At 36.8% G+C, this 19,276-nt stretch overlaps 1 protein-coding gene across 15 annotated transcripts in view; it reads right to left on the reverse strand.

Moving 5' to 3' along the window:
* Chd9 (chromodomain helicase DNA binding protein 9) overlaps positions 1-19,276 on the reverse strand; it is a 218,723-nt gene that overhangs the window by 57,398 nt on the left and 142,049 nt on the right. For 14 of the 15 annotated variants that reach the window (XM_052166952.1, XM_052166957.1, XM_052166960.1 and 11 more), the window contains 8 exons: positions 15,644-15,790; positions 14,919-14,987; positions 14,786-14,841; positions 13,579-13,696; positions 9,003-9,089; positions 8,181-8,318; positions 6,258-6,379; positions 2,711-2,954 (listed from right to left, as the gene is read on the reverse strand). In XM_052166952.1, coding sequence (XP_052022912.1) covers positions 2,711-2,954; positions 6,258-6,379; positions 8,181-8,318; positions 9,003-9,089; positions 13,579-13,696; positions 14,786-14,841; positions 14,919-14,987; positions 15,644-15,790 — 981 coding nt within the window. Of the gene's footprint in view, positions 1-2,710; positions 2,955-6,257; positions 6,380-8,180; positions 8,319-9,002; positions 9,090-13,578; positions 13,697-14,785; positions 14,842-14,918; positions 14,988-15,643; positions 15,791-19,112; positions 19,171-19,276 lie in introns of those variants that run through there. The other variant, XM_052166966.1, reaches the window with a different exon arrangement.

The raw sequence follows: 19,276 nt of genomic DNA on the forward strand, positions 1-19,276 counted from the left end.
AACCATTAACTGCTGCCACATGTGGCTAAGTCTGAGGGAGATCATGATGATAGCAGCCACAGGTTTCTAAGTTACAGGTGTGGAATGAGATGTGGAGAAGACTCAAACTTTACTCAAGAGTAGTGGGTCTCAACTTGTGGGTTGTAACCCCTACAGGGGTCACACCTCAGATATCTTGAATATTAGGCATTTAAAATTCATAACAGTCGTAAAATGACAATTATGAAATAACAACAAAATTATTTTATGGTTGGGGTCACAGCATGAGGAACTGCTGGGAAGGGTGGGAACCTCTGCTTAGGAGCTTTGGCTTGAACAACTGGGTTGTCCAGCTGCCATTCACTAATAGCAGGAAGCTAATGATTGCTGTCCTGTCAGTGTTGAGACTGAGATAACTGGAGATGCTAACCAGGCATTTTTCAGGACTCTGAGATTTAGGAAAGAATTTAGATAAAACCATATCAATGGTTTTAGTGAGTTTCTGACAGCATGTAGGTAATTTAAGGTTATGCTTCTGAGTGAACAAGGGTGAGAGAAGAGAGGCTGAGGAGGCTGGACAGCTATAGAGGGAGTGTAGGGGAGGGGCGAGATAAAGTAGCACCAAGTTTAGAAGCTAATAACCCCAGTGCAAGTGAGACACAAACTCTTAGGTATCCAAAGACAGAAAGGTTAAGAGGAATTGTGTCTTTGGATTGGTTTTAGATTATCTCATACTGTCTTTACACTGTCCACTGAGACAGAGAGCAGCCCTAGTGGAATATTACTACCATGGGTACACAGGACAAATTCACGGCATCTCAAGGCTTTGCAGACAGGATTTCTATTATAACCAGGACTCTTGGGTCTGATTAATAATAGTTTTGCTCTGCTCTTTTACTGTGATCTACATACATTTTGTTATGACTCATTTCACTCAAGTTCAAAGTTAATTAAATAAAATCTATTTTACAAGGTTGAGATTATAAAGATTAAGTAAAAGAATATATGTAAATTGTTTAAAAGTTATTCTTTATGGATATTGTTTACAGTACTCTTTCCTGAGTAAAAAAAAAAAATTAGCAAGGTTTGCTACTCCTGTAATTGAAAACACAGAAGGAAATATCTACTTAACTGATTAAAATACATTTGCAGGATTTAACTTTAAAAGTTGTATCTGTATTTACTATATAGTACAGATATATTTTGCTCATTTTGACTCATTTTGAAATTAAAATTCTCTAGCTAAGATGTTAGAAACTTTAACATTACTTATAAAATATAATATTTAATATATGACTTTCAGTTTATTATGCATCAGGAATCTCTTGGCTTCGGCCTATCATTTATACTAAACTATAACACTACATTAAAGTTATAGCTTAGATCAAAAAACCTCTTAAGGTCTCGTAATTTTAGTTGAGCTTTCTATAAAAAGTAAATTCAGACACTCTGCATGGGAGCACATGACTGTAATCCTTGGATGCTAAAGTGAGAAGAGTCCCATGAGATTAAGGACAGCCTGGGCTACACAGCAAGATTTCTATCTTTTAAAAAAAAAGTTACATAATTATCTTTATGATACCATAGGACTTTAAATGCTTAATAAGAAGCAATATGTAGGGAATCACACTAGAATTCAAGATTCCATAATGACCGTAGAAGTGCTAAGGTGTGGCTTTCTCTATGGTGGAGAACTGGATGGTGGTGCATATGCTCAGTTTCATACACAGGCAAAGTTGTCAGCTTTGGAAACAGAAGGGAAAGTGATGTCACACAAAAAAGCATGGCTGCGCATTTACTCTCAGCAGGAAATTTAACAGAAAATCAATTATAGTTAGAAGCAAGAGCACAAGGCTATTATGCCCACTGTCTTTCTTTGAGTTCTACTGTCATCATAAGGCTATATTCCATACTGTTTTGTTTTGTTTGTTTGTTTTTTGTTTTTTAAGGACAAAGCAATAAATGAAAGAAAGGATATTTAGGAGCTACTGAGATAGCCAGCCAGACAATAAACCGGATGCAATTTAACAGTATAATGCTGTCTGGATTGTGTTTACTGATTTTACTTTTATTTCTAAATAAAGACTTCTTTATCAGAAAAATCATATTAACATTCAAGACTGCAATCTGGAATTTTATGTTTTTCCAGTTTGTTCTCTCTGTGTCTGTCTGTGTTTGTCTCTGTCTCTGTATCTCTTATGTAATAATGAGGTAATCATGCTATGCAGAGGCTTTACTGTGGATTTCTACCCCTGACAGCCCACAAACCAAATAAAACAACAAACAACACTAACATCAATATACACTGAACATGAAAGAGAGCCTTAGGTTCACTTCGGTATGTATTTACTGTCGTCCTAGTCACTGAAGAGTCAGTGTTGAAAGAGGATGGTGCAGGAACAAGAGGGTGCAAAGAGGGTGTTATATCAAGAAATAGTGGATATTTAAAAGGAGCTAAAAATTAAAATTAAATTATTTCAGTTAGGAAACTATAGACTATATAGAACTTATACATTTTCAAAAATTAATATTCTATGCTATAGTAAACTAGAAATATTAAACTGGCTCTAGTTGCTGCTTTTCAGCTACTAAATCTTATCACAATATAAATACAAATGAGCTTCAAGTATGTAATTAAAATCTGTATCAAAATTGCAAATTGTTGATATGTAATACAATTGCATTCAGCTACGTTCTTTTAAGAAAGGAAACAAAATCAGTAATAGCACACCTGAGAATCCCTGAAGTACATCTCATATTGCTGTATCATCTGTCTGCTAATCAGGCTCCCATGATAAACCACAACATTAATATCAGTCCAGGTACGGAATTCTCTTTCCCAGTTTGCAATGGTAGAAAGCGGTGCAATAATCAGGAAAGGTCCTCTTATCCCAGTCAGAAGGATTTCGTAGAGGAATGTAATCGATTGAATGGTTTTGCCAAGACCCATTTCATCTGCTAAAATGCAGTTTCGTCTGAAATAAATAAATATATTATCCATGCATATATACATCCGGCTTTTCAGAATACTGTTGTATTAAAAGATAAATATCCATAAATAAGCAAAGACCCAATGAAAATACTTGCATTTATCAAAACATACAAAGTTGTCGAAATGCAGAGTAAGTTCAAATTATAATTTTACTATAACCTGGTAAAGGAACACTAAAGATCTTTATAGCTTCAAATGAAGATACTGCCTAGTAAGTCTGATTTTAACAGTGAAAAGGCAAGAGTAAGGAATGTCAAATATTCAGTAAGCATTTATTAAAATGCTTCCCTCCATTATCTTAGGACAGTATGAGAAGATGGATACAAAAGAAACAGAGCATACTCTTGCCTTCCAGGGCCTTGTGTCTATTAGAGAAGCAGACATGCAAACACAAAAATAAGTAGTCATGTAATGTGCCACTGTGGAAGAATGATTTTCTGGCATTTACCTGTGGCTTTGTATTAGAAGAGCCTACAGATCTTGAAGAACAAACAAACAGGAAAAAAATTACCAGAAATTAGGTCTTTGCTCCATACATTCTGATCTAGTGTATATGGAAAAAGATCTAAGGAATTACATTTTTAAAAATCAATTCCACAGATAATTTTTTATGTGGCCAGTGAAGAATAAGCAGAGTAAATGTTCTTATGGAAAACTAGAGGAGTACAATAATAAATAGTAAACTGAAGGCTTCAGGTCAATACATATATGTATTCATATATATATATGAATGAACTAGGGGACCAAAGTTGCTTAAAGGAAAGAAGGGAAGAGAGATCAGTGAGGTAAGTCAGAGATTAGATATCATTGTGTTACACAGAGTCAGGCACTAAAAATCATATAAAAATACAATGAGATTAGCTCAGCATTTTAAGTTTGACTTCAGTGCTATGACAGGTAGAAAGCAAAGAGTGAACGACTAGAAGTTTGGGCACTAACTGGAAAGGTATAGTAACACAGGGAGAAAGTTCAGGCAAGGCACAGGCACTAAAGTTCTTCAGAAAGCAGAGCCTGCCAGAGTCACGATGACTTGCCCTGGTCACCAACTATATGTAGGGGCTAGCAGCCAGACCTTAGGTCGCCAGCTCCATGCACAGGCTAGCAGCTGGACCTTAGGTCGCCAGCTCCACACACAGGCTAGCAGCCGGACCTTAGGTCGTCAGCTCCACTCACGGGCTAGCAGCCGGACCTTAGTATGGCTGAGTAAATGAACTGTGCTATTAACCATATGGGAAATGCTGGAATGAAAAAGGTGATATGTTGAAAATAGAAAGTAAGGTTAGTTTTAAATCTTTGATGTATCTAAAGAAACTTCTGAATCACATACTCAGGCAGCTAAAGACAAAAATAAATATGAGACCATAATTCAAGGCCTTAAGAATAAAAGTACGGAGACATAAAAGTATTGGCTAGTTTAAATGAAGAGTGAGCAGGCTGCTGAGATGGCTAAGGAGAAAAAGTACGGAGTCTAATAAATGAATTAAACATAGAATCTAGGGCAAGAGGAAAAAAGGAACAGCTAAAGTCTAGAGAAGAAGGAACAAGAAAATGGTTGAAAATCATAATCACAGAGATGTTAAAGATTTTGGAGAGAATCATGCTGTGGAGGGTGTTGGGAATACGAATGGAAAGAAAGTTTAAAGGAAGAAATAGCAATTTGTATATATTCAATGCAGGAAAGATGAACTGAATGCTAAGAATATTCCATGAAGGCTAAGATAGTCCATTAACTGGGAAATAAGAACTTCAGAAAAGCAACAGAAACAAAGTCCAAAGCTGGATATAGAGATGCATGCCCGTAATCCCGATGAGATGAACACAAAAGGACTGCCATGAGTTCGAGGCTAGCCTGGTCTACACAGTGAGTTCTGTACCAAGATAGGCTAGACAGTTAACGTACAACAGAAATCTAGACTGTAACAGATTGAAAAGAAAGCAGGGCTGGGAGGGAAGGGGAGCTCAAGTTTTGCAGTGAAGTTACAAAGGGGGCTTGAAGTTAGAAGGAGAAGCAGAGTCAAAAGACTCACACTTTTCTATTGCACTTTTATAAATAAATACACAAATTGTTCATAGATTTAGACCAAGAAGTCTTTCAACACGACCCGACAGTATAAGAGAGGAGACCTGACCCAGGACTGGATGTAGCCAGTAGAGTTGAGGCAGCATGACTTGAGCATGGTTGTGACAGGAGGTTAGTGCTATGAATCTGGAGAAGTGCTAGGAGGAGCGGGCACATGTTTGAGAATGCGAAACCCACTGTCTCGGGTTTCTTTATGAAGCAGTCATACAGAGAGACCTGGACAGAGTTACGTACATAACGGTGAGAGGAAAACAGAGAAAATGTAAACCAGGTAATACAAAAAGTGCAAAGGACACTAATGAGAGAAGACAATTTCTAAAGTGTATTGTTCTTTTACCTAGATAATTCCCTTGAAGGAAATATTGATTAATACTTATAAAGCATAAGTCAGAGAACACGGCACAGCTAGCAGGGCAATCTCACTCCTGATTAAATCACATAACTCTTCAGAAGAGTGGTAAGAGAATTAAAACAGCAAAAAGATGCATTCTCAAAACAAGTGTAGCTGAATTCTCGCTACTGTGTCTAGGAGCCTTCACCTGGGGTCTGTGTACTCTGCTGTGTCTAGGAGCCTTCACCTGGGGTCTGTACACTCCACTGTGTCTAGGAGCCTTCACCTGGGGTCTGTACACTCCGCTGTACTTACCTTCATCTCATCATTGCACCACCATTTAACTCCTGGGAAAATATCTTTACCTCAATACATTACTTGAGATATGTTGTATAAGGCATTTTGAACAACACAGAAAATGAATAATAGCCAAGGGAAATTACTGTTATATTCCCATAATTTTATGTTCAATTAATTATCTGCTTACAGTCTATGTCATTTGAAATTTACATTAAATATTAACATTCTACCTAATTTTTACAGGTGTTAACATACAGCTCAACAGATATAAATCTTGACATAAATTGCCAGTTGAAAAGCTAAAACACAGTGAGTATTTTAGGACTATAAGAAAGTTATTTCAAATTTAACTATTAATTACAAACATGTGAGTGATAGATACTTATAGGAAGCAAAGGTCAAACTGGCATCCAAAATTATAGTTCACATTATTTTCCTGGGGTATCATTGTTTTAAATAATAATGACTCCCTGGCACTAACAGTATAGCAATGTAAGTACTAATTTTTATTAACAGATTTTGGAATATACAAAAAGTGAATATAGCAAAATCTTTTCTTACAATATACTACGTACCTATTATACCAATTGAACAAGAGCCAGTTGAGTCCTTCTAGTTGATATTCCCTGAGTTGATTGCCATTTTTATATTCCCTGGATTGATCTATCTTCTTCCAAATATTAGAGGGAGGACGATCCTTTGTGAATAAAAATAAAATGAATGATGCATTTGAGATGCTTATCTTCCATACAACTAAGTCTTGACAAGCAACCTTGCTTCTAAAAGAACCTAGAACTGATGCATGCAGTATGTGATAAAATTTTACCTAATATTTAAAAATCAAGTTAATTCTGCTTAAACTCCTCCAGAGAATGTAAGAGTAAAACTCACACTACAACTCTTTCTGTGACACCCTGATGCTAAAGCCAGGTGCTATGACATGAAAAGGGACCACATTCCAATATTCTTCATGAACAGGTGTTTAAATTTTCTTAGCAGAATTTTTACTATAAGAACAAAGTTTTAAAAGGGACATATTATAAGTATGGTTTTTACAAGGAATAGTTGCTCAGGCTTAAGGTTTTGAATTAAACAGATTAAGAAAACAAAAGGAAATAAAGAGAATTTTAGTAGGTATAGAACAAGGCAGCTGAAAAAAAGCAAACGTTCTTTGGTAACAAAAACTATTATCGCTGGGCGGTGGTGGCGCACGCCTGTAATCCCAGCACTCTGGGAGGCAGAGGCAGGCGGATTTCTGAATTCGAGGCCAGCCTGGTCTACAGAGTGAGTTCAGGACAGCCAGGGCTATACAGAGAAACCCTGTCTTGAAAAAAACCAAAAACCAAAAACTATTATCAACACTGTGCTGCAGGCTCAGGTGAGCATCACCAAGCAAGGAAAGAAAATGTCATCCAGATGGAAATTAAAGAATGCTGACTAGCTGGCCTACAGACAGTTCTGTGGCTGCTTCCAAGGCCTAGGAAAGCCAGGCAAGGGCTCCCTCGCAGGGCTGCAGTGCCAAGCTGTGCACATAGAACCTCAGCTGCCACATGTGTGAGCAGAGTGAGGAAGAATGCAGACAGCAGGAGAACAATGAGCAGGGCTCCTGAGCAGGCTTAGACTTTCTCAATAAAGGCAATGGAAGCAATCTGCCAGCCTTCACTCCTCTACCTATAATACAGAAATAGCATAGCTAATCTAAGTAATCCACACAATAAAAGCATTTAAGTTAAGAGGAAATAAAGCTAGTATGGAAACAGATGAACTGTATACTTATGAGTGATAACTTGCCTAGAGAAAAAATAGACTTGGTTTGAATTTTTCATTTCATGGAGAATTAGGAATGTTAGAGAAGGAACTCAAGAGTAAAATTTATATGAATGATCTGAAAGAGACAAACTCAGACAGGGAGAACTGGGAGGTTTGTTTCATTTTGTTTTGTTTTTCAAGACAGGGTTTCTCTATGTGGCCATGCCTGTTCGGGAAGTCACTCTGTAGACCAGGATGTCCTTAAATTCAGAGATCTACTTCCCTCTGTCTCCCAAATGTTGAGACTAAAGGTGCCACCACCACCCAGCCAGGGTGAATTGTTAACTGGAACATCTTGGTGAGAATGGAATTTGTAAAGAGATTCTTAATGAAGTCTTAAGTATACATTTACTCAAATAAATTACATTTCTAATTTCTCAAAAACTATGCAAGGACTTAATATTTAGTGAAGTATTATCTATAATAGAAGAAAAACAAGACTGTGTCAATAGAGAAAAGTTAGTTACATGGGATACTATGTGGCAATTTAAAAGAATACTGTATCAGTTGTATACCAAGGACTATATTAACTTAAAGGTAGGCTGTGGATCTAAGAAATAAGTGTGTGCTTAGATACAAAAAGCCTTGGTTGTGAATCCATATATGCCACAAACACAAGACTGAAGAAAACCTTAAACCTGCTAAATTCAAAGTGCTAAGATCTTAAGAGCTATCAAGAAGGCTCTTACCAAGTGTCTCGTGTCAGGCCGGGAAGCTTGCAGCTGTTCGAACTCTTCAATTTTTGCGAGATCTACATCTTCTTTTAATTCCCAGGTGCTATCTTCATATGGCAGTGAACACCACTTTACCAAGTAGTAAATAACAGACTAAAAAAAGAAATTGTTTTTCATTTTGCCACTTGGAAAGAAGTAACTAGTTTAATTAGAAAATGTTTATAAAATAAATTGAAAAATAAAAACAAATGAACCATTTTTTAAAAAGATTTTATGTGTATGTTTGCGTGCCTGCATGTGAATGTGTGTACCATGTGCATGCCAGGTGCCTCCAGATGTCAGAAGAGGTCCCGGATGCTTTGACACTGGAGTTAGGCAGTACCGAGGCTCCACATGCACTGGGAACTGACCCTAGTCTTCTGAAATGAGGCATAGGCCTTAGAGGTTGGTTTTGTTTGTTTGTTTTTTGTTTTTTCTTTTTAACAAGTGTACTAGGTTTGAATATTTAGAAATTTTAAGGCATTTCTTAGAGAAACTGTATTTGTTCCCCATAGCGTGAGCTACAGCTGCTGTGTGGGTGCTGGGGACTGAACAAGGATCCACTGCGAGAGCAGCCAGTGCTCTTACCTACCCATCTTATCTCCGGGCCTTAGAGCCATTTCTCCCCAATTTTTATTTATCTTAATGTACATTTTTGTCTGCAGGAATGTCTGTGTACCATGTGTATGCCTCGTGACCTTGGCGGCCAGATGTGACAGACAGGGGAGCCACAACTGCCACGTGGGTGCTGGGAATTGAACTCCATCCCCTTAGAGACTAATTTTACTAAGTAATTACCTCACCAGTATCCTTATCTTCACAAAAAGAAACTTCCAATATTCTGTCTACTTCAACGTAGTCAGGGTTGAAGGGTTCTTCTTCCATCTAAAATTAAAAAGCAAATTTTATGGCATCTTAATTGACAAAAAAAAAAAAGGAAAGACATAAATAAAAGCAAATACATCTGTTTACCTGCAATTACATTTACAATACAGAAAATGCTTCCAATTTAATTTCCAAGTGCTATAAAGGGTATTATGAACCATCATGTTGTAAGTAATACAAGCAAACTAATAGGTCTTAAAATACTGTATTCCTGATATGTAACCTACTCTAGCAGATTTGTTTAAAGCTCTAAACGGAGCCTGTGCATCTTTCCTTTGCAACTCTGTACAGCAGTAAGACATGAAGAGCACAACTCTACATGCTCTCCATGGTAGCTGTAACCTCTGTCACGCTGTTCACTTCATGCGTGGCCTTGTCTTCATACGCACTCGTCCTGCTGAACACCAGCACAGACGTGGGTGCTGCACTCTCAGATGCACGTGCTTCTCTTCCACCTCTGAGCTTCCTTCCTTCTCTAACTGGATAAGTGGAAATACCTCACTCTCCCTGCTCCACACTCAGTTACAAGAACAGAAGTAATGTGAGATTTCTTTTCCTTCCTTCACCCCGTGATAGCTAATACATCAGCAATTTGGAACCATGCATAGCAGTGCATGGCTTTTGTCCTATCCCTTGGGGGTAGGCATAAAGGCATTGCCTGCTCTCCCAGAGGAAGAGGTTCAATTCCCAGCAACCACAGGACTGCTCACAACTGTCTGTAACTCCAGTTCTAGATCTAACACCCTCACACAGACATACATACAGGCAAAACACCAATGTTCACTAAATAAATAAATAAATGTTAAAAATCAATCAATAAATCAGCAATTTATACATTCTGTGTGAGACTGCATCTATGTGTGTGCACACATGTACATGTGTAATGTACAAAACTGATTTAACCTATATTGCCCTAATTGAGTTCAAACTTGTGATCTTCTTAAAACAACAGGTATAACTATCACATGGTAATGTGTTGGGTTTTGCATCAATTCTGTATATGTGTATGTGGTGCCAGAGATAAAACTCAGGGCCTTGGACATGCAGTATACACACTCTACCACTGAACTGTATGCATTTCCCTCAGACTCTCTTTTTGCTTTTTTTTTTTTTTTTTTTTTTAATATTTGGAGATCAGGGTTTCTCTGTGCAGCCCTAATTGTCCTGAAACTTTCTTTGTAGACCAAGCTGGCCTCAAACTCAAGAGATCCCCCTGCCTCAGCTTCATGAGGGCTGGGACTAAAGGTAAGCGCCACCATCACATGGGTATAGGCTCTCCTTTAAAAGCTAATTCAAAGCCGGGAGGTGGTAGTGCACGCCTATAATCCCAGCACTCTGGAAGGCAGAGGCAGGCGGATTTCTGAGTTTGAGACTAGCCTGGTCTACAGAGTGAGTTCAAGGACAGCCAGGGCTACACAGAGAAACCTGTCTCAAAAAAAAAAAAAAAAAAAAAAAAAAAAAAAAAACTAATTCAAATTGGAACCTTTTTTCTCATCCTCACAGTGTCACTTATATGAATTCTTTAAAGATTTATTGATTTTTCTTTGTATGTCTGAGTCTTTTGCTTGTGTGTGTGTGTGTGTGTGTATACATGCCTGGTGCCTGCAAGTACAGAGGAGGGAGTCAGATCCCAGAAACTTGAGTTAAGAATAGTCGTGAAGTCATGTGGGTTCCAGGACCACACCCGGATCTTCTGCAAGAACGAGTGCTCTGAATGTGCGGGCCATCTCTCTAGCTCCTGAGGTGGAATGAATGCCACAGTCCCTTCTACGGAGCCGCTGAACTCTGCCTTGATTTCTTAATTATCTCCAACGTACATAGTCTTTCTCAAGGACAAATTTCATAGATTGCCCCTTGCTTGAAATCCTTCTCTTATTCTTCCTGTTTGTAGATGAGGTCGATATTTGTTTTTGGGAAATAACAGAATTCTTCCTGTTTGAGAAGCATCATTTCCTGAAGTTTAACACAACTTTAACCCAGATTTCACGCACCATAAGACAGCAAAATATTCCCGGAGAACGTGAAGCACTGCATATTCTGTCACAGGTTCATAATTTTACCATCAGCTTCTCTCTGTTGACTAGACTGCTGCTTTCTTTCACCCGATTGAGCAATTCTTACACATCCTTGAAAGCCTGGTCTCCACTGTCAGCTTAGCTTAAATTGCCTCTCAGCTGTATGCTGTATGCTATGTCTTAATTTAACACCAAATCACTCTTAATATTGTATTTATCTGATAACAATGTGCATAACCTAACATTGGTATTTTCAGAATGAAAAAAAGGAAAAGAAAAGGTGATAACTATTTTTTTTTTTGATGATGGATATATCCATTTGACGTGATTCATGATTTTTACATATAACTAAAAATCAAACTGTGGACGCAAAGTACATGTAATCTTTGTCAAATGTAGTTCAATGATAAAAAGAAATTTCAGTGCTTAAAAGAAAAAAATCACATAGATCTTATTTACGATTCACCTGAGTAAGGTGAGAAAAAAATTATCTTTTATGAAAAGGACAATGATACTCAAATACTCATAAGACGGGCAATCAGTGGGATTTCCAACCTGCACAAGTCAGAGACTCTGGAGGAACAGGAAGAACTCCCAGCACCTGAAGTGTTACATGGCTTCAAAATAACCACTTGTTAGATAATTTTAATGGTTGCAAATAGGAGTGATATATCTGGGTGCAGTAGCTAACAAAAACTCCAGAACTCTCGAGAGCGAAGTCAAGACACACGGGTGGCCTGCCTGGTCTACGAAGCAAGCGCCAAGTTAGCCAGGGCTTCATGGGATAAATCTGACAGGTACCAGCTTTCACCAGCGATCAAGCCACCTCCTGGCCAGATAAAACATGGAACAAATGGCTCCCATCACAATGAATATGATCCGTGATGAAGGAAGAGCAGCTATTCCCATGGCATTGTTTTAGATGTCAAGAATAACCGAGTGTGGTAGCACACCTTTGATCCCGTACTCAGGAGGCAGAGGCAGGCACATCTTTGAGTTCAAGGCCAACCTGGTCTACAAAGTGAGTTCCAGGACAGCCAGGGCTACATAGAGAAACCCTGTCTTGAAAACAAAAAACAAAAAACAAAAAAAAAACAAAAACAAAAATAAAGATATGGGAAAAAAAAGTCCAAGATGAAAAAACAAACCCAAATTAAAGGAAACATAACAACTAAAAGTACTATGCAGCATTGAACTCTGGGAAATTTCTGCTATAAAAATTCTGGTACAATGAATTCTGAAATACAAATAAGGCCTATTGATAAAATAATAATTGTACTATGTTTATGTAAGAGACCAAGTACTATAAATATATTCAAATGTGTTAGAAAAAATTACATGATGATATTTTGAAACTTGAGACAATGGCTAGAATTAAAGTAAATAGGGTAAATACAAAAAACTAGTTAAAAATGAATGAAAATTTGTTGTGATACTTAAATAAATATCTTGTTCATGAATGAGTTTAAACTGAAACAAAATTAAATAAAGAAAAAAAATCACACAACTACAAGGTAGTGGTGTGCAAAGGGGCAGGGTGACCACACCAAGTTCAAGGCTATCCTGATCTATTCATAACCCAGTGAGTTATAAGTGAGCTCCAGGCAAGCTGGGGCAACATAGTGAAACCTGACCAAAAATAAGTATATCAAAGAGACGGGGAAAAAACAAGAGAAGGACATGAGGCCATTCGGTGAGGCCGAGGCTTGAGTAACCATTTTCAGTGCTATACACTTACACCAAAGTTCACGACAAACATGGGATACGTTTCATATTCTAAAGATTATGCTTCCCACTTATTTGCTACTTCCATTACTTGGAGAATACCTTGTGAGATTAACAGATCCACATTGAACTATAATCAACAAACACATGCTACTTCAAAGTCATAAGCATCAATTGCCACTGAATTATCAGCACTTTTGTTTTATCTTTTAAAAGATAGGCATTCACTAGAGAGCCATGGCTAGCCTGGAACTGTTATGGAGACCAGGCTGGCAACAACTCACAGAGATCTGTCACTGCTTCCTCAGATTAAACACATGCACCACTATCCCTACCTATTAGAATTCTTATTTCCAGAGTTGTCAAGGTAATTAGGAAAGAGAAAAATACTGTATGATTTTATAAATTATAAGTACTCATCCCCTTTCTGTTTTGAGCTCTTCAGGTGTTATTATGTGTATACACGACAACTGATCTTTCCGTTACTCTGCCAGACGTATACATTGATGACTTCAATTTATGGCTTTACATTTTTACCTTAGTTAAATCAGTAGAGTGACAAGTTGATAACACTTATTAACTATTAGCATTAGTAATGTAAAAAAGTAGTGTTTTGCTCTGTTGTTCTGAGACTAGAACTCAGGGTTTTATGTATGCTATGCAAATATTCTACCACTGAACCATATTCCTAGCACCATCCTTAAAATCTCAATGAATAATACCAAATGCAGTAAAGTTTTCTTCCTTACGTCTGCCAAAAAATGTGCCCTCTGTGCTTGTCTTATCTTGAATCGCTTGATTTTCTGCTGTATCCTTTTATCTTTCAAGAGCTGCTGTTCCGTGGCCCATTCACAGTGGAGATAAGAGCTAAAAGTTATAGAAAAACAATTCATTAGAATGATATAGAAACTATGTTTCTTCAAATGTATTTTTAATTATAATAGCCAATATAAAATATTAGCTTTCATTTTACATATAGGTAATCACGTCATTCAATTTCATTAGATTTCATGACTTCTAAAACAGCCATTTTGATCCCGAAATGCTAAAGAAATTATAGCCAAGGAGTCATGGTTTGTCTCCATGATTTGATAAACTGACCAGAAGCTATTTCTATAACATGACTTAATTTTTATTTTACTGATTTTTGTCATGAACAAAGTTATGTGCATTAAAACCCACACAATTTTCTTTGAGTTAATCAGTGTATGAAGAAAAGCTGGAAACTATACAAAAGGAATACATGTTCTCACAACTAGTCACTCCACTGAATTAACCAAGTAATTCAGTAATTAGAAAAAATGTAAAGCCTTAAAGTGAAGTCATCAATGTATACATCTGGCAGAGTAACGGAAAGATCAGTTGTCGTGTATACACATAATAACACCTGAAGAGCTCAAAACAGAAAGGGGAGGAGTACCTATAATGTATAAAACCATATTTTATAATATTCTTGCATGGTCTTGTAATTTCAAATATCCAGTCTTAACATGAGGGGTTTTCTTCCTTCTTTATATATATATATATATACATATATATATATATATATACATACATATATATATATGTGTGTGTGTGTATGTATATGTATCTGTATCTGTATATGTATATAAATATATTGGTTTTTACTAGCATGTTTTTCTGTGTAACCCTGGCTGTTCTGGAACTAATTCTATAGACCAGGTTGGCGTCAAACTCAGAGATCTGCCTGAATCTACCTTCCAAGGGCTGGGATTAAAAGTGTGTGCCACCATTGCCTGGCGATAAAAGTTTTCAAATACAACTTTTTTTTACTTTTTAATGATTGAGTTCTTATAAGTTCAAATAACACAAAGTTTTATTAAAATGTAGATAAAATGAAAATATATTAATTGTAACTCTATACTTACGAATTAAATAATTTATAATTAGCTAAACACTGTAATATTACACATAATTTTTAATTTAAATACTTACTAATTTTTGTACTTTACAAAAAATTCTTCTACATCAAGCAAAACTCCAGGTGATACCTAAAAGTTAAAATTAATAACTGTGACTCAAGCAGAACACAAAACATAACATGTAAAGTATAATATAGACTACTTACTTCCTTTTTTACAGTCCTACAAGCTAGTATTTTGTCTACAATTGCAGCATCTTCTTCACTTGGATTTTCCTAGGAGAAAGAAGGAAAACTCTATGATGGAATATATTCTAAAAAAAGTTGTCATTCAACAAACAACAATGCATTCAGATTGAGCACTATGTGAAATATCAGGAATGAAAAACAAGTCTTAGCCGGACAGTGGTGGCACACGCCTTCAATCCCAGCACTCGGGAGGCAGAGGCAGGTGGATTTGTAAGTTCAAGGCCAGCCTGGTTTACAGAGTGAGTTCCAGGACAACTAGGGCTACACAGAGAAACCCTGTATGGAAAAAAACATAAACAAAAAATAAACCAACCAACAAAAAAACAAGTCTTATCCTCATTCTGCCCCTGACATCATCTGCACGGCCACTACTAACCACACAGCACTCCTTCATCTCCAATCCTCCACTAATAATCACTGGTTTTTTTTTTCAGTCATTTTTTATCAGCTTTCTTCTTTTTTTTTTTTTTTAATTGGATATTCTGCCAACTGGAGACTAGAGCATGTAAAAGATAAACTTTGCTCAAGGTTTCAAAGCAAACCGACAATGACTAAATGTTTGGCTCCAAGTGCTGAAGAAAAAAAGTAAAAGTACAAATATATAGACTATGGGGTGATAATTTAGACAAGGAAATCCGGGAAACGGATTGAGTTCCCGAACGCTGGCTCTGGCTTGGTCTTACCACGAATAGCTGCAGAGGCTGTTCTCCAGGCGGAGGAGCTGAGTTCCTCTTCACTCTCAGACTGCCTTTCACCTCTTCTTCAGACTGCTTTCCTTCTGCATCTTCTGCATATTTTTTCCTCTTAATTTGTCGATTTGATCTTCTTTTCTGTAATGAATCACAAGGATCTGACTTATATAAATTATTTTTAAAATATTTAGCAGGAATTTAAAGAACGTTACTCTTTATATTGGTGATGTGACAGTCTCTCCCACCCTGGCCTCTCACCGTTTGAACCAAGGCTGAGCGTGCTCACGGCCGTGAGGTCACAGCCCTCCCAAGGCTTCCCCCAGTTTCAAATATGAGAGCTGAGTAACATCTTTATTTCTTTTTCTTTATAAATTAAGGCTAAAAAGATCTGCTTTTGTTTTGAACTAGTTCACAGCTTGGAAAGGCAATGTTCTATTAGTAATATCTTTACTGCTGGATGAGTTTTCTTTAGAAACAATTATAAAAGTAAAGGGTTATCTTATTTAGCTATTAATTTGCTCCCTAGGCAACATATATTTTAAACTATAGATAGTCTCACACATTGGTTCCAAACCTAAAAGTTACATCAAATGGTTACTTGTTAAATAATTATTTGGGGAATAAATACAGAAGAAGTTAAATGTTCTCTAAAGTAAATGTTTAAGATAGAAAATAAGATGAAATCTTTTAGAATAACTACATAAAATGATTGTATAATTAAATCTAGATGAAGTAATAAAGTGGTTCACTCGTCTTAATAGTTTCCTTAACATTAAAAAAAGGACAAAAACCATACAACTAGAGCCTTTCTAAAGGTATTACTTACAGTAACAGATCTTTTTAATAGTCTAACTTTGAATCAGAACCAGATGTATATGGCTTTATCTACCTCCCTAATTATTTAATATCTTTTTTGACTTCATAATTCAAGGAGAATTTTTCAAAACAAATTTACACAAGTTTTTATGTTTTCACTAGAAAAAAAGAGAAAGAAAGGAAGGAAGGAAGGAAGGAAGGAAGGAAGGAAGGAAGGAAGGAAGAAAAGAAAAGAAAAAAGAAAAACCAAAGCTGAGGACTGGAGAAATGGCTCAGTGGTTAAGAGCACTGACTGCTCTTCCGATGGTCCTGAGTTCAAATCCCAGCAACCACATGGTGGCTCACAACTATCTGTAATGAGATCTGACTCCCTCTTCTGGGGTGTCTGAAGATAGTTACAGTGTACTTAGATATAATACATAAATAAATCTTTAAAAAAGAAAAAAAGAAAAAAGAAAACCCAAAGCTGAGGTTGGTTTCAGAATACAAAAGCACCTACACGAGCTTGCACTTCCACGAACCATCAGTGCAGAGGGATTTCTATTACAATAGCAGTTACTTCGTGAATCCAACCTTTCTTGCTTTTTCTGTTCTATTTCCTGACATTCCCCAGAAATGGTCTCAGAAAATAGTCCATATATTCTACCTATGGTTCATGAAATATTATCTATGTGGAAGCCTTTTCATTATATTCACAACCATAGCAAACCCAGCTGTAACAGAACCAGCTGAATCTGTGTAGTGGTGAGGCACCACGCTGTTACTGTGGCACCAAGGTTGCAGTGGTTGTGGCCTTTGTAAGACCATGCTTCACCTGTTTTACGAGCTGAGCAATACTGCAAGAGAGAGAGGCAATGTATGGATGGCCAAATCACATGTCTTTTCCTTAGGATGGGTCACCATCTGCTTACACTCTCTGTTGGTGGGGGAGGGGGTCTAGGCTAGATCTCTACCACTGAGCAACAGTTTCTAGTCCTTCTGTTGGACACAAATATATTTACGTTCTTGTTTGGTTGGTTAGTTGCTTGCTTGTCTGTATGGAGACAGGATGTCTTTGTGTAGCCCTACCTGTCCTGGAACTCAGGCTGGCCTCAAACTTAAGATATCTGCCTGCCTCTGCCTCTGCCTCTGCCTCTGCCTCTGCCTCTGCCTCTGCCCCAAAGTACTGGGATTAAAGGAAACACGCCCGACCTCATATTTACATTTCCTAACATGGAGGAGACAGGAAGGTAGTATATAGTCATAATAAAAAGACTACAAGAAATCCACCTTTTTCACATATTAATTTGAAAAATACATGAAACATTTATTGTTCCCTAAAGGGAAAGTTCTATGAATTTATGTAGGTTAAATGTATGCTTAGAATTTTATTACAACTATCATGTAGATCTTAATGTTCTAAATAGTTTAAATTTGCACTCAACTTGACATTTACTATATTTTAAAACATATATGAATTATTGAAGTTTCATTATGCATGATTTCTAAATAACTAAATTTGAGAGTCATGCATTATATTTTTATAAGATTCTAATATATATTTTCAGCTATCTTACAGTTTCCTTTCTGGTTACTTGACCTCTTATTGGTACCCTGAAATGCCCACTGATCTTTAGTAAAAACGTAAATACATGGTGTAAAAAATTCCTCAATACTCACAAAAATGCATAACTTCACAAGACAGAACGAGGACTATTTATTATCAACTGTTCTTTCATCCTGGGTAGAGTTTATCAGCCTAATTAACTGCTGTGAAAGTCTGTGGACAGAAGACTGCAGATGATCTCAACCTAAATCACACACAGCAGCACATTTTAGGTACGGCCAAAGCTGAGTCACGTCTCCAGTTACATTTCTATCATACAATATCTCTAACTAGTTTTAAAATTATATAAACTAATCTGACATCAATATAATTGGTAACTGTGCTTTTTTTCTAGCTTTCTCCATTTTTTTTTAAACAGTAGCATGTTCTTTCTGCTAGTTTATTTCAGGCTTTTATCTATTCCTATGAAAGGCTTCGGGAGACCAGCTCACTGCACTATGTAAAGAAAGCACTGAGTTATGTTCTTAAGTGACTAATACTTTGCATGACAGAACTAGTTTTCTATAAATATTTATAACCAGCTGCAGAGGTATTTATAAAATCATATAGGCCTCTAAAAATTATCTAACTACTAAAGCACTCTTTATCAAGATTAAAGGCATAAAATTAGACATCATATTCACAATTGTAGATTTTTCTGTCTCTAAAATCTAATTTGGCATTAAGAGTCCATCTTGACAGCCCACTGCTGTCAGTGAAAGCTATGTGGGCTTTTCTCTCAGGTCTAAAATGATAGTCAGATACATCATAATAGAGATTTATACTTATTAGAAATACTTTTTTTTGTTTTGTTAAAGTAACACACTTATCAAAGCAGCCTATCACTACAGTGAAAAAAATATGTTTACAAAGAACTATACTACTGTTGAACTGTTTGGCAAATTATAAGATGGAAAAATGGCCAGCAGTTTTCTAGTGAAAATTAAACTAAAAAGTCTGATATTGAATAAGTTAAGTATAAGTTTACCTAAGTTATGGATAGCATATGAAGAAAAGGCCAGGCCATGTGATATTAGGAGCTTCGATCACTGCCCTTACCTCAACTCTCGCAGCAGCCCAGGAGCCTTGAGCCACTACTCTCCCATTGGATAAGAAGCTGCATGAGGAAGAAGAAAGGCCATTCAGGGGCTTTCCGGCCCCGTGATTCAACAGTTGCCACCACCCCTACGGCCTACAGTAGGATTTTAAATATTAGAAAGCAG

This window comes from Apodemus sylvaticus, chromosome 21, assembly GCF_947179515.1.
Source record: "Apodemus sylvaticus chromosome 21, mApoSyl1.1, whole genome shotgun sequence".
Classification (NCBI taxonomy): Eukaryota; Metazoa; Chordata; class Mammalia; order Rodentia; family Muridae; genus Apodemus; species Apodemus sylvaticus.